The following is a 12,836-nucleotide window of genomic DNA, read 5'->3' as shown; positions in this document are numbered from 1 at the left end:
GTGTCTACGTGGGTTTCCTCCGGGTGCTCCGATTTCCTCCCACACTATAGAGATGTGTGGGTTAGGTGGATTGGTCATATTAAATTGCCCCTTAGTGTTAGGGGGATTAGCAAGGTAAATATGCAGGGTTACGGAGATAGGGCCTGGGTGGGATTGCGGTTGATGCAAGCTGGATAGCCAGGGTCTTTCTCCCAGGGGTTGAAGGGTCAATTACTAGGGAGCGTAGATTGGAAGTGAACAGGGGAAAGCTTAAAAGAGATGTCAGGGACAAGTTTTTCACACAGAGGGTGGTGAACGCCTGGAACGTGCTCCTGAAGGAGGTGATGGAAATGGATTCTATAACAACATTCAAGGAGCATCGGGATTGATACATGAATAGGTAGGGAATAGAGGGATATGGACTGTGTAGAAGCAAGAAAATATTAGATTAGGGAGGCATCTGAGTCAGCACAGGCTTGGTGGGCCGAAGGGGCTGTCCCTGTGTTGTACTGTTCTTTGTTCTTTGGAACTTATGTAGAGGGAGCTTTACTCTGTATCTAACCCCGTGCTGTACCTGTCCTGGGGGTGTTTGATGGGGGACAGTGTAGAGGGAGCTTTACTCTGTATCTAACCCCGTGCTGTACCTGTCCTGGGGGTGTTTGATGGGGGACAGTGTAGAGGGAGCTTTACTCTGTATCTAACCCCGTGCTGTACCTGTCCTGGGAGTATTTGATGGGGGACAGTGTAGAGGGAGCTTTACTCTGTATCTAACCCCGTGCTGTACCTGTCCTGGGAGTGTTTGATGGGGGACAGTGTAGAGGGAGCTTTACTCTGTATCTAACCCCGTGCTGTACCTGTCCTGGGGGTGTTTGATGGGGGACAGTGTAGAGGGAGCTTTACTCTGTATCTAATCCCGTGCTGTACCTGTCCTGGGAGTGTTTGATGGGGGACAGTGTAGAGGGAGCTTTACTCTGTATGTAACCCTGTGCTGTACCTGTCCTGGGAGTGTTTGATGGGGACAGTGTAGAGGGAGCTTTACTCTGTATCTAACCTTGTGCTGTACATTCGCTGCTGCAATGATAGATGATCCATTGCCCAGTTTTATACTTTAACTTCATTCTACACGGACAGTATGGGTGGGGTTAATGTTGGATACCTCCGACCTGATTTCTATCTGTTGATTCCAATGGGCAGTGAAATATTTGGGAGTGGTTGATTAGTCCTGCTCGCTACCTGTTCCTGCAGAATTCTCCCCTGCTGAATCAAGGTAAAAATCACTCCTAATAAACCTCTCTCCTAACCCCCCCGCCCCCAAAAAAACCAGATACTCACCATGCTGTGAAAACATTCATTGCCAACACCCCGGCAAACTGTCTGATCGGTCACACTGTTTCTGCTTTATTGATTCCTGTCTGCTCCCTCATTCAATAAGAATCGGATTAACCGGGTAAGGAACTAACCTGTCTGCGTGTTACTAGCCGGGAGTGTACACTGTGGGCCACTCTGACCACCTGCTGTCTGGCTAACTGCTCCTTCTTCCCTCTTTAACCAGCATTAACCCTGCGATGGCTGGCTGCCTTCTACGACACTCCTCTCTCTTATGGCTCCCAGTGTCATTTTTGTGATTTGCAGCTAGTAATCTCAAGGTCCAGTTGCATAGTCACAAAAGTGATCATTGGCGGCTGTGTCTGCTGCATGGAGCATGGCGGAAACAGCTCTCCTCTCTGTGCCCTTTGACCTGTTCTTGGTGCTGAGTGGGGGACGGCTGCGTCGCGGTCTGAGGGGGGGGGTCGCGCCGGCTTTATCGTTCGGAGAGGTTCCCGAGGAGGGGGGGGCGGGGGCTGCGCTGTGTGAGGTGCCGTTATTTGGGTGAAACTTCAAACCAGGACCACGTCCCCCTCCCCAACCCCCTCCGTCCCCGCAAATACTCCAGTAAAATTCCCACCAATACTCCAAACTTCCCCAGTAAATGTCAGAAATCTCCTCGGCGTTTCTCCCCTGGCATTCTGGATCAATGTTCACCCTTCGATCAACTTCACAAAAACCAGATGCTCTGGTCATTAACTCATTGCCGTGTGCAGGAGCTGCCTGCGTTACATTTATCACATCACAACTGATTGAATTAATACATTACAAGCTTATCCTCGTGATTAGTTTATTTTACTAGTCACGAGTCAGGCTTACATTAACACTGTAATGAAGTTACTGTGAAATTCCCCTAGTCGCCACACTCTAATACCTATTCGGGTCAATGCCCCTAACCAACGCGCCTTTGGACTGTGGGAGGAAACCGGAGCACCCAGAGGGAACCCATGCAGACACGAGGAGGACGTGCAGACTCCACACAGACAGTGACCCAAGTCGGGAATCGAACCCGGGTCCCTGGAGCAGTGAGGCAGCAGTGCTAACCACTGCGGTGGGATTTGGATTCATGTTCTCCAGGCTGCGATTATGTTAACGCTATCACATCACTCTGCCGTGATGAATGGTTAGAGGGCACGGTGATTCTCAATGGGTGCTGTTACAGCGCAAGAGTCCATTCAGCCCATGCTGCCTGTGCTGGCTCCTTGATAGAGTTATTCAGTTAGATCCCCCTCCCTCACACTCCCTCCAGACTCCTGTATATTTCTGATTGCAGATACATATCTAAATTTTTGGAAGTTCCTATTGAATCTTCCACCGCCCTTTCAGGCAGCGCATCCCAGATCACAACAACTCCCTCAGTAAGAAGGACAAATCCTCCCTCTGGTTCCTGACCATCCCATTGCTGGGAGGTTTGACCCTAACTATCAAAAGTCAACATTATTTGGAACACGTTGCCTTAACCTGCTTAAAGTTTGAATGGTTGAAAGATGTTGTTTAAGGTGTAATTGTGCATCGCGTGTTTCTGGCTCTAGGTCAGATGGGGGTGATAGTACAGAGGCCTCCTGATCCACTCGGAGCCTCTCCTGCCTTATGTACGTTGGTGCCACGCTTCAGGTAAACAGGAACGAGCATCCTCCTTTAACACACGAGGAATGGGAGGATATGTTAGTGGGGTGAGGGGAAGGGGGGATGGGAGGAGGCTCGTATGGAGCAGAAAGGCCAGATTAGACCAGTTGGGCCGAATGGCCTGTTTCATGGATTTCTCTCTGTCCCGCAGGAAAGTGAACAAGTGTTACAGAGGCCGTTCCTGCCCCATAATCGTTCACTGCAGGTAAGGAACATTCACTGAGATTCCTCTGGCTGCATTCATCTCTGTAAATGATGGACAACTGCTTCAATAAGTGACGTGTCAGATTTCACAGGAGGAAAACACAGATTTGACAGGTCTAACCACGGAAGGGAATACAGAATGAACAGCAGGACACTCGGAAGTATAGCACATCAGAGGGAAGTTGGGGGCACATGTCCAAAGATCCCTGAAGGCAGCAGGACAGGTAGATGAAGTGGTGAAGAAGGCACATGGGATACCTGCCTTTATTAACCCTTCACTAGGCAGGAATTCCACAGATTCACAGTCCTTTGGGCAAAGAAGTTCCTCCTCAACTCAGTCCTAAATCTGCTCCCCCTTATTTTGAGGCTGTGCCCCCTAGTTCCAATTTCACCTGCCAGAGGAAACAACTTCCGTCTTCTGCCTTATCTATCCCCTACATAATCTTACACGTTGCTATAAAATCTCCCCTCATTCTTCTAAATTCCAATGAGTATAGCCCCAGTCTAATCAGTTTCTCCTCATAAGCCAACTCTCTCAACTCCGGAATCAACCAAATGAATCTCCTCTGCACCCCCTCCAGTGCCAGTATATCCTTTCTCAAGTAAGGAGACCAAAACTGTACACAGTTCTCCAGGTGTGGCCTCACCAGCACGTTGTACAGCTGCAACATAACCTCGCTGTTTTTAAACTCCATCCCTCTGGCAATGAAGGACAAAATTCCATTTGCCTTCTTCATTCCCTGCCGCACCTGTACACCAACTTTTTGTGGTTCACGTACAAGGACACCCAGGTCCCTCTGCACAGCAGCATGCTGCAATTTTTTACCATTTAAATATCAGTCCATTTTCCTGCTATTCCTACCAAAATAGATGACCTCACACTGTGCTCCATCTGCCAGACCCTTTCCCACTCACTTAGACTATCTATATCCCTTTGCAGACTTTCAGTGTCCCTCTGTACACTTTGCTCTGCCGCCCATCTTAGCGGCATCTGTGAACTTTGACACTTATTCCCCAACTCCAACTTATCTATGCAAATTCTACACAATTGCGGTTCCAACACTGATCCCTGAGGCACACCACTAGTCACTGATCGCCAATTTCTTGAGGACAATGAAGGACGGCCAATAAATGGTGCTCTTCTCTATGATGCTCAGGTAGGATTTAGGAGCAGAATTCGGCCACACAACCCTCAACCAATGAAAAACAAGCTCCCTTCCTTTCCATTTGATTTGGCTTTATTTGATTTGATTTATTATTGTCACATGTATTAGTATACAGTGAAAAGTATTGTTTCTTGCGTGCTTATACAAAGCATAGAGAAGGAAAGGAGAGAGTACAGAATGTAGTGTTACAGTCATAGCTCAGGGTGTAGAGAAAGATCAACTTAATGCAAGGTAGGTCCATTCCAAAGCCTGGTGGCAGCAGGGAAGAAGCTGTTCTTGGGTCGGTTGGTACGTGATCTCAGTCTTTTGTACCTTTTTCCCGAAGGAAGAAGGTGGAAGAGAGAATGTCCGGGATGCGTGGGGTCCTTACTTATGCTGGCTGCTTTTCCGAGGTAGCGGGAAGGGTAGACAGAGTCAATGGATGGGAGGCTGGTTTGCCTGATGGACTGGGCTACGTTCACAACACTTTGTAGTTGCGTTCTAGTAAATCTCCTCTCCACACTCTCCAAGATCCTGACCTGTTTCCAAGGAGCAATGCTCAAAATTTAAACATGATTCTCAAGCTAAGGCTTAACCAGCGATTTATAAAAGGTTGAACAGATATTCTTTGCATTTTTATTGTGTGTGTAAGTGGCCACATTTCTGATCGTAGCTTGTATACTGATGTAGACATTCCCGTTGAGGGATTGAGCGAACGCTGACTGAGGGAGTCCGAAATTAATGAATGGGCAGGCAGCGCAGGGAAGTGAGGAGATGCATGGCACCCCCCCCCCCTCCACTCAGTGTCATGGCAACCATGGTGATAGTGCCTTCGTATATACCCACTCACAGCGTATCGTGCTCCAATTACCATAGAGAAAACAGAGATTGCTGGAAAATCTCAGCAGGTCTGGCAGGATCTGTGGAGAGAGAGAGAGATGGAGTTAATGCTTCAAGAACAATCTGACTCTTCTTCAGAACTTCCTTCTTCTAAACAAGAGTCACACTGGACTGGACACGCTAACTCTGGGTGGAATTTTCCAGGAAGATTTGGCCAAGTGTCAGGTTCTGGCTGAAAACCAGCGCATTTTCCCTTGGAAACACAGCCAGAGCTGATCTTCTGGGAATGTCCTAAGAACCCCTGGGGCGTGATTGACACCACAAGTCTGGTGTGCTGGGGCCTGACGGAGGTGGTAAAGCCAGCTCCACAGAGATGGGGGTGCCGTCTTGAAAGGGCCACCTGGCACTGCCAGGCTCCAGGGGCAATACCCAGCTGTAGCCCTGAACCCCCCGGACACCTCCACACCTCTGCTGTGGTCATCATGACTGGCGAATGGGCTCACTATGTCTCTTTCCTTCTCCACAGATACCAGATGTTTTCCCAGTGAGCTCTATTTTTTCATTCAGGTTCCAGCAGGTGGTGTATTTTGCTTTAGTTTGAGTGTGCAGCCCCTGGTCTCCGGAGCTTGACTCAGCTGTTCTTATTTTGCAGTGATGGGGCTGGAAGGACTGGAACTTACACCTTAATCGATATGGTCCTCAACAGGATGTCCAAAGGTAACTCCCCAGCGTGTTGTCCGGCTCATCAGCCCTTGCATTCCCCCTGTCCCCATCTCACCGGCTGTAAACTCCTCATTGTCCTGTTTCTCTGAGTGAACCAAGTTGGGTTTTGCCACTGAAGCAAAAGGGCTTAGGGAGAAGCGAAATTATTAGAAAGGAGAACAGAGGGAACAATGTGAGGCAGCACAGAGGGAGCTTTACTCTGTATCTAACCCCGTGCTGTACCTGTCCTGGGAGTGTTTGATGGGAAACAGTGTAGAGGAAGCTTTACTCTGTTTCTAACCCCGTGCTGTACCTGTCCTGGGAGTGTTTGATGGGGGACAGTGTAGAGGGAGCTTTACTCTGTATCTAACCCCGTGCTGTCCCTGTCCTGGGAGTGTTTGATGGGGACAGTGTAGAGGGAGCTTTACTCTGTATCTAACTCCGTGCTGTACCTGTCCTGGGAGTGTTTGATGGGGGACAGTGTAGAGGGAGCTTTACTCTGTATCTAACCCCGTGCAGTACCTGTCCTGGGAGTGTTTGATGGGGGGACAGTGTAGAGGGAGCTTTACTCTGTATCTAACCCCGTGCTGTACCTGTCCTGGGAGTGCTTGACGGGCCATGATGTGGATTGGGATAAACACAGTAAGAAGTCTCACAACACCAGGTTAAAGTCTAACAGGTTTATTTGGCAGCACTAGCTTTCAGAGCACTGCTCCTTCATCAGATGAGTGAGGACTTGTGTTCACAAACAGGATATATACAGACACAAAGTCAATTACAAGATAATGGTTGGAATGCAAACACTGGACAAAGTTGTCCAGTACTTCCCCAGAGCGGAAAAGTTGTGACATCTTCTCCGGAACCTTCAACATGTCATCAATGAAGATGAACATCTCATCAAGGCCATCTCCACATCCCCACTTCTTGCTTTCAAACAACCGAACAACCTTAAACAGACCATTGTCTGCAGCAAACTACCCAGCCTTCAAGAGAACAGTGACCACTACACCACACAACCCTGCCACAGCAACCTCTACAATTCATGCTGGATCATCAACACAGATGCCATCATCTCACGTGAGATCACCATCCGCCAGGTACACGGCACATACTCTTACAACTCGGCCAACATCATCAACCTCTTATGCTGCAGGAAAGGATGTCTCGAGGCATGTTACACTGGGGAGACCATGCAGATGCTACAACAATGGATGAATGAACATCGCTCAACAATCACCAAGTGTTCCCTTCCAGTCGGGAACACTTAAGCGGTGACGGGCACTCAGCCTCTGATCTTCAAGTAAACGTTCTCCAAGGTGGTCTTTGTGACACACGACAGCGCAGAGTCACTGAGCAGAGACTGATAGCCAAGTTCTGTACACATGAGGATGGCCTCAACCAGGATCTTGGGTTCATGTCACACTATCTGTAACCCCCCACGACTTGCCTGGGCTTGCAAAATCTCACTAACTGTCCTGTCTGGAGACAATACACATCTCTTTAACCTGTGCTTAACCCTCTCTCCACTCACATTGTCTGTACCTTTAAGACTTGATTACCTGTAAAGACTCACATTCCAACCATTATCTTGTAATTGACTTTGTGTCTGTATATACCCTGTTTGTGAACACAAGTCCTCACTCACCTGATGAAGGAGCAGCGCTCTGAAAGCTAGTGCTGCCAAATAAACCTGTTAGACTTTAACCTGGAGTTGTGAGACTTCTTACAGTGTTTAATGGGACAGAGCAGAGGGAGCTTTACTCTGTATCTAACCTCATGCTGTACCTATCCTGGGAGTGTTTGATGGGGGGATTGTGTAGAGGGAGCTTTACTCTGTATCTAACCCCATGCTGTACCTATCCTGGGAGTGTTTGATGGGGGGATTGTGTAGAGGGAGCTTTACTCTGTATCTAACCCCGTGTTGTACCTGTCCTGGGAGTGTTTGATGGGGGGATTGTGTAGAGGGAGCTTTACTCTGTATCTAACCCCATGCTGTACCTATCCTGGGAGTGTTTGATGGGGGGATTGTGTAGAGGGAGCTTTACTCTGTATCTAACCCCGTGTTGTACCTGTCCTGGGAGTGTTTGATGGGGGACAGTGTAGAGGGAGCTTTACTCTGTATCTAACCCCGTGTTGTACCTGTCCTGGGAGTGTTTGATGGGGGGATTGTGTAGAGGGAGCTTTACTCTGTATCTAACCCCATGCTGTACCTGTCCTGGGAGTGTTTGATGGGGGGATTGTGTAGAGGGAGCTTTACTCTGTATCTAACCCCGTGTTGTACCTGTCCTGGGAGTGTTTGATGGGGACAGTGTAGAAGGAGTTTTACTCTGTATCTAATCCCGTGCTGTACCTGTCCTGGGAGTGTTTGATGGGGACAGTGTCGAGGGAGCTTTCCTCTGCATCTAACCCTGTGCTGTACCTGTTCTGGGAGTGTTTGATAGAGACAGTGTAGTGGGAGCTTTACTCTGTTCCACTGCTGTGCCTTGCAGGAGTGTGAATGATGTAAAGAAGATTATTTTTCTGTTTCCAGCCTTCTGTCTCTGATTAATAATGAACTGGTTTGGATGAAGAGTTTTATATGAGATATTAACTGCAGCTTTTTAACTTGAGTATTAATCCAGAGGCCTGTATTGATAGCCCAGGGATCCTGCTTTCAATCCCCACCTGGTCATTGAGTATTGTAATTTTATGTTTTAGAGTCTGGGAGTGAAGCACTTTATCAGTAAGAATTCCTACAAAGCTGTCAGAGAGGTGTTTAAAAAGCAAATCTCAACTGGTTCATCAATGATCTTTGGAGAAGGGATCCTGTCATCCTTCGCGGATCTGGACACAGACGTGACTCCTTGTCCATACCAACATGCCTGACTCATAACTTGCCCCATAAATTGACCAAGCCAGCCACCACTAGGAAGCCCACCAACACTCTCTGAAGAAGCATTAGGGGGTGGTAATTAATACCGGCCTTGCCCACGACCCAGGAATGAGTGGGAGTTTGAAACCACCTGGTGTTTCCAGCAAATTTATTTTCAGGTTTTCGGAGTGGATTCTTTCCCGCACCCTGGGGGATAATTTGGACTTTGATTGATGGAGTGATGTCACTGATGTAGTTTCGGTTGCTGTTACTCACCATTTCATTTCCGTCTACTTCAATAAGTGAATTAATAATTACCCAGTGTCAATATTTACCCCCATTGTACGATACTGGGTCTATTTAACCCACAGGTTTTGCCTGACTAAGTCGATATGTCACATTGACATAGTGTTAATGGTAAAACATGCCTTCATCATGTATAGTCTCTTTACCCGTGTTCCTCCTCTGCTGACTAGGTGTGAAGGAGATCGATATCGCTGCTACTTTAGAACACATACGAGATCAAAGGCCTGGCATGGTGCGCACTAAGGTACATCTCAATGTCGCTGGAGTTTGGGGGGGGGTATCAGGATCTCAAACAGTAGTCCCGCCTCCACCACATGCACAACCACAGCAGCCATCTCTGGGGCGCAACAGAAATCTGAAACTTCCAATAACCTGACCTCTGTCCCTTTGGGGTCAGTTGTGAGGAGTCATTGTTTGGCATCTTCACCTGCCACCAATACTTGATTTGATTTATCGCTGTCACATGTATCAGTATACAGCGAAAAGTATTGTTTCTTGCACGCTACACAAAGCATACCATACATAGAGAAGGAGAGTGTGCAGAACGCACACTCATAGCGGGGGTGTAGAGAAAGATCAACTTAATGCAAGGTAGGTCCATTCAAAGGTCTGACAGCAGCAGGGAAGAAGCTGTTCTTGAGTCGGTTGGTACGTGACCTCAGATTTTTGTGTAATTTTCCAGACGGAAGGAGGTGGAAGAGAGAACGTCCGGGATGCATGGCATCCTTGACTATGTTGGCTGTTTTTCCGAGGCAGCGGGAAGTGTAGACAGAGTCACTGGATGGGACGCTGGTTTGTGTGATGGTTTGGGCTACATTCACGACCTTTTGTAGTTTCTTTGCAGCAATATCTAGGCTCTCCTACGGACCCAGCCTATAGCTCCATCTGGTAACCTCAGAAACTTGGAACGATACATCACAGAAGGAGGCCATTCATCATATCGTGTCTGTGCCAGCCCTTTGACAAAACTATCTCAATCCCACTACCCCCTTCCCCCCTCCAGCTCTTCCTCCACAGCCCTGCAGATTCTCTCTTTTCATATATTTATCCAATTCCCCGGAAAATTCCGATTGAATCTGCTACTTTTCAGGCAGCACATTCCAGATCTTAATTTGCTGTGTAAAAATATTTATTTTGATGTTCTCTACCCCTCCCCCCCTCCTCCGATCCCGGATCTTTTGCCAAATATTTTAAGTCTGCGTCCTCAGGTTGCCAACCCTCCTACAAGTGGAAAAACAGTAGCCGAAATTCTCCCCAAAAAATCCTCTGTGTCAAATTTGAGTGAAAACAGGAGTAATTCACACTTCTGTTTTTCAGTGGGAGTTCAGAGGAGAATCTCCCACAGTCTGTGCACTGCAGAGTGCACCGCTGTGAATATCATTAAAAACTACAGGGCCTATTCCCACTGGAGAGGCTGGAACCAGGGTGCTGAGCAGGACACTGCGCATGCATCAATCTGTCAGTGCCAAGATCGGCACATGCACAGCGGCCCGCACTGCTGACCTCCCGGTCACTAGCCAGTCCTGCGACTCCCACAACACCAGCTCTCCCTATCCCCCCAGAGCCCTATCTCTAGCCCCCCCCTGCCTCGACCATGCCCAGGCCCAGCCCAACCTCCCCCCCTCAATCCCCAACCTACGAGTGCCTGATGAAGGAGCAGTGCCCCGAAATCTCGTGCTACCAAATAGACCTGTTGGATTTTAACGTGGTGTTATGAGACTTCTTGCTGTGCATTTTACATGGTTATCTACATTCAGTGTTAGTTGAAAATATCACCAGGACACTGAGGAGAACTTCCCTGTCCTTCTACAAAAGGAAAGTGGCAATGTGACCCAGAGTTTCACAGTGGCACAGTGGTTAGCACTCCTGACTCACAGTGCCGGGGTCTTGTGTTCGATTCCCAGCTTGGGTCACTGTCCTCGTGAAGTCTGCACGTTCTGCCCGTGTCTGCGTGGGTTTCCTCCGAGTGCTCTGGTTTCCTCCCACCGTCTGAAAGACGTGCTGGTTAGGGTGCATTGACCCGAACAGGTCCTGAACTGTGGTGACTAGGAGAGTTTCACAGTAACAGTGTTCATTGCAGTGTTAATGTAAGCCTTACTTGCGACTAATAAAAAAGAGAGGGAGGGGGCTCAATTTAACGATCCATTCGAATGAGGGCAGTTCTGGCAGTGCAGCACTCCCTCGGCGCTGTCAGCCCGGGTTACTGGACCCTGGTCTTCGGAGCTGGGAGTTGAACCTGTGCCCGACACCGGACCAGGGACCCGTGCCCCCTTGTGTGGATACCGGCTGTAAGTACAAGGCGCAGTGACAGTTTTTTTGGATACTAAACGATGCTCCTCTTTGTTCTTGGCTCAGGACCAGTTTGAGTTTGCATTGACTGCTGTGGCGGAGGAAGTGAACGCCATCCTAAAGGCGCTGCCTCAGTGACCTCACCTCATGCCCCGCTCAACAAGTGACGAGCCAACCGTTGACACCGCTTTGTTGTCCGTGAATCCCCCTCCCCACCGCAGCCTGTAGCCTGTTTGAGTCTTCTGTTCTCGTGTTTTGTCTCGCCTTTGGAAACCGCAACACACAGCGCAGTAAATTTCCTGTGAGGGGCTTTCTCTTCGGCTACACATCGATATGTAATGGCCCAGAATCTGTGAATGGCACGCTGTGTTATCCATGGGCACAGGGGTACAGCAACATTAGGCAAGGGGGGTGGGGGGGGGCGCAAAGGTGTGATTATTAACAGATACCCAGAAAAGTGGCTCCCCCTCCCCCCCCCAGCCCCCTCCAAATCACAGGATGGTTACAACACAGGAGGCCATTTGATCCCTCAAGCCTGTGCTGTCTCTCTCTCTCTGCCAGAGCATCTCAGCTGCTCCCGCTCCCTCACCCTTCTCCCCGTGGCCCTGCAAATCTTTTCACTCCGGGTGCCTATCCAACCCCCTCTTTGAAAACCCTGATCGGATCAGCCTCTGACCCACTGGCAGGCAGCACGTTCCAAATCCAAACTCCCCTGTGTCAAAAAGCTTCCCAACCCCCAACCCCCCCCCCCCCCCAACCCCCGGCCAGATCACCATTGCTTCGTTTGCCAATCACTTTGAACGGGGCATCCCTCTGGTCCTCGATCCTTCCGCCAACGGGAACAGTTTCTCCCCGTCTGCTCTACCGAGAACCCCTCCTGATTTTTTTTTGTCAACTCCGTCGGGTCTTCGGACAACTTTTCCCAAGGAGAACAAATTGCCTCGTTTCCCCCCCCCCCCCCTTTGGCTTCACGTAAATGGAATCTTTCCTTTAGCGTGTCCCCCCCCCGGGTTTTTTCCCCCGCTGGCCACTCGTACTGCCAACAACTTTGTAAGCAAGAAAGTAATGTTTTGATTGTGGGAGAGTGAGTCCAAGGTTTGACGCCCAGTCGCAGTACACTGCGGGCCAATAAATATAAATAGATATAGAATCAGAGTGTGATACTTACCTGGAAACTACCCGATAAACAGTATCATGGTTATTTTTAAAGTCTGACTTTCTATACATTGAGAAATAACGAGGGGAGGACATTTGATCAATTTAGTGCGATGATGTAAAAGAAATGAGAGCAAACGTCCAGACCCATTTTTAATGTCCCCCACCCCACAGAATTCAACACAAATACAAGCGTGAGAGACACACAGAGCTCTACTGATTAATTTCCATCTGTTGGACACTATCTGCCAGTTAAAATTCCTCCCCTACTTCCCACTTCAATCGAGCGTCGTTGAGTTTGTGGGACGAGCGTCAACGGTGAAATGCTAACACAGGAATTTGGGAAGATTAAATGGTGCGCGCTCAGTGCCGCC

The 12,836-nt window shown here is 48.8% G+C and overlaps 1 protein-coding gene across 2 annotated transcripts in view; it reads left to right on the top strand.

Moving 5' to 3' along the window:
• LOC145350337 (receptor-type tyrosine-protein phosphatase-like N) overlaps positions 1–11,721 on the top strand; it is a 232,291-nt gene extending 220,570 nt beyond the window's left edge. For both annotated transcript variants that reach the window (XM_080199564.1, XM_080199563.1), the window contains exons 20-23: positions 3,122–3,175; positions 5,812–5,876; positions 9,189–9,262; positions 11,374–11,721. In XM_080199564.1, the coding sequence (XP_080055690.1) occupies positions 3,122–3,175; positions 5,812–5,876; positions 9,189–9,262; positions 11,374–11,445 (265 nt within the window). In that variant the 3' untranslated portion in view covers positions 11,446–11,721. The remainder of the gene's footprint in view (positions 1–3,121; positions 3,176–5,811; positions 5,877–9,188; positions 9,263–11,373) is intronic.
• Positions 11,722–12,836: the final 1,115 nt, after the last annotated feature.

Source organism: Carcharhinus amblyrhynchos, chromosome 11 (assembly GCF_965287045.1).
Source record: "Carcharhinus amblyrhynchos chromosome 11, sCarAmb.v2.hapA, whole genome shotgun sequence".
Taxonomy (NCBI): Eukaryota; Metazoa; Chordata; class Chondrichthyes; order Carcharhiniformes; family Carcharhinidae; genus Carcharhinus; species Carcharhinus amblyrhynchos.
Note: the sequence above shows the minus strand (reverse complement) of the source record. Positions and strands in the feature narration are given on the sequence as shown.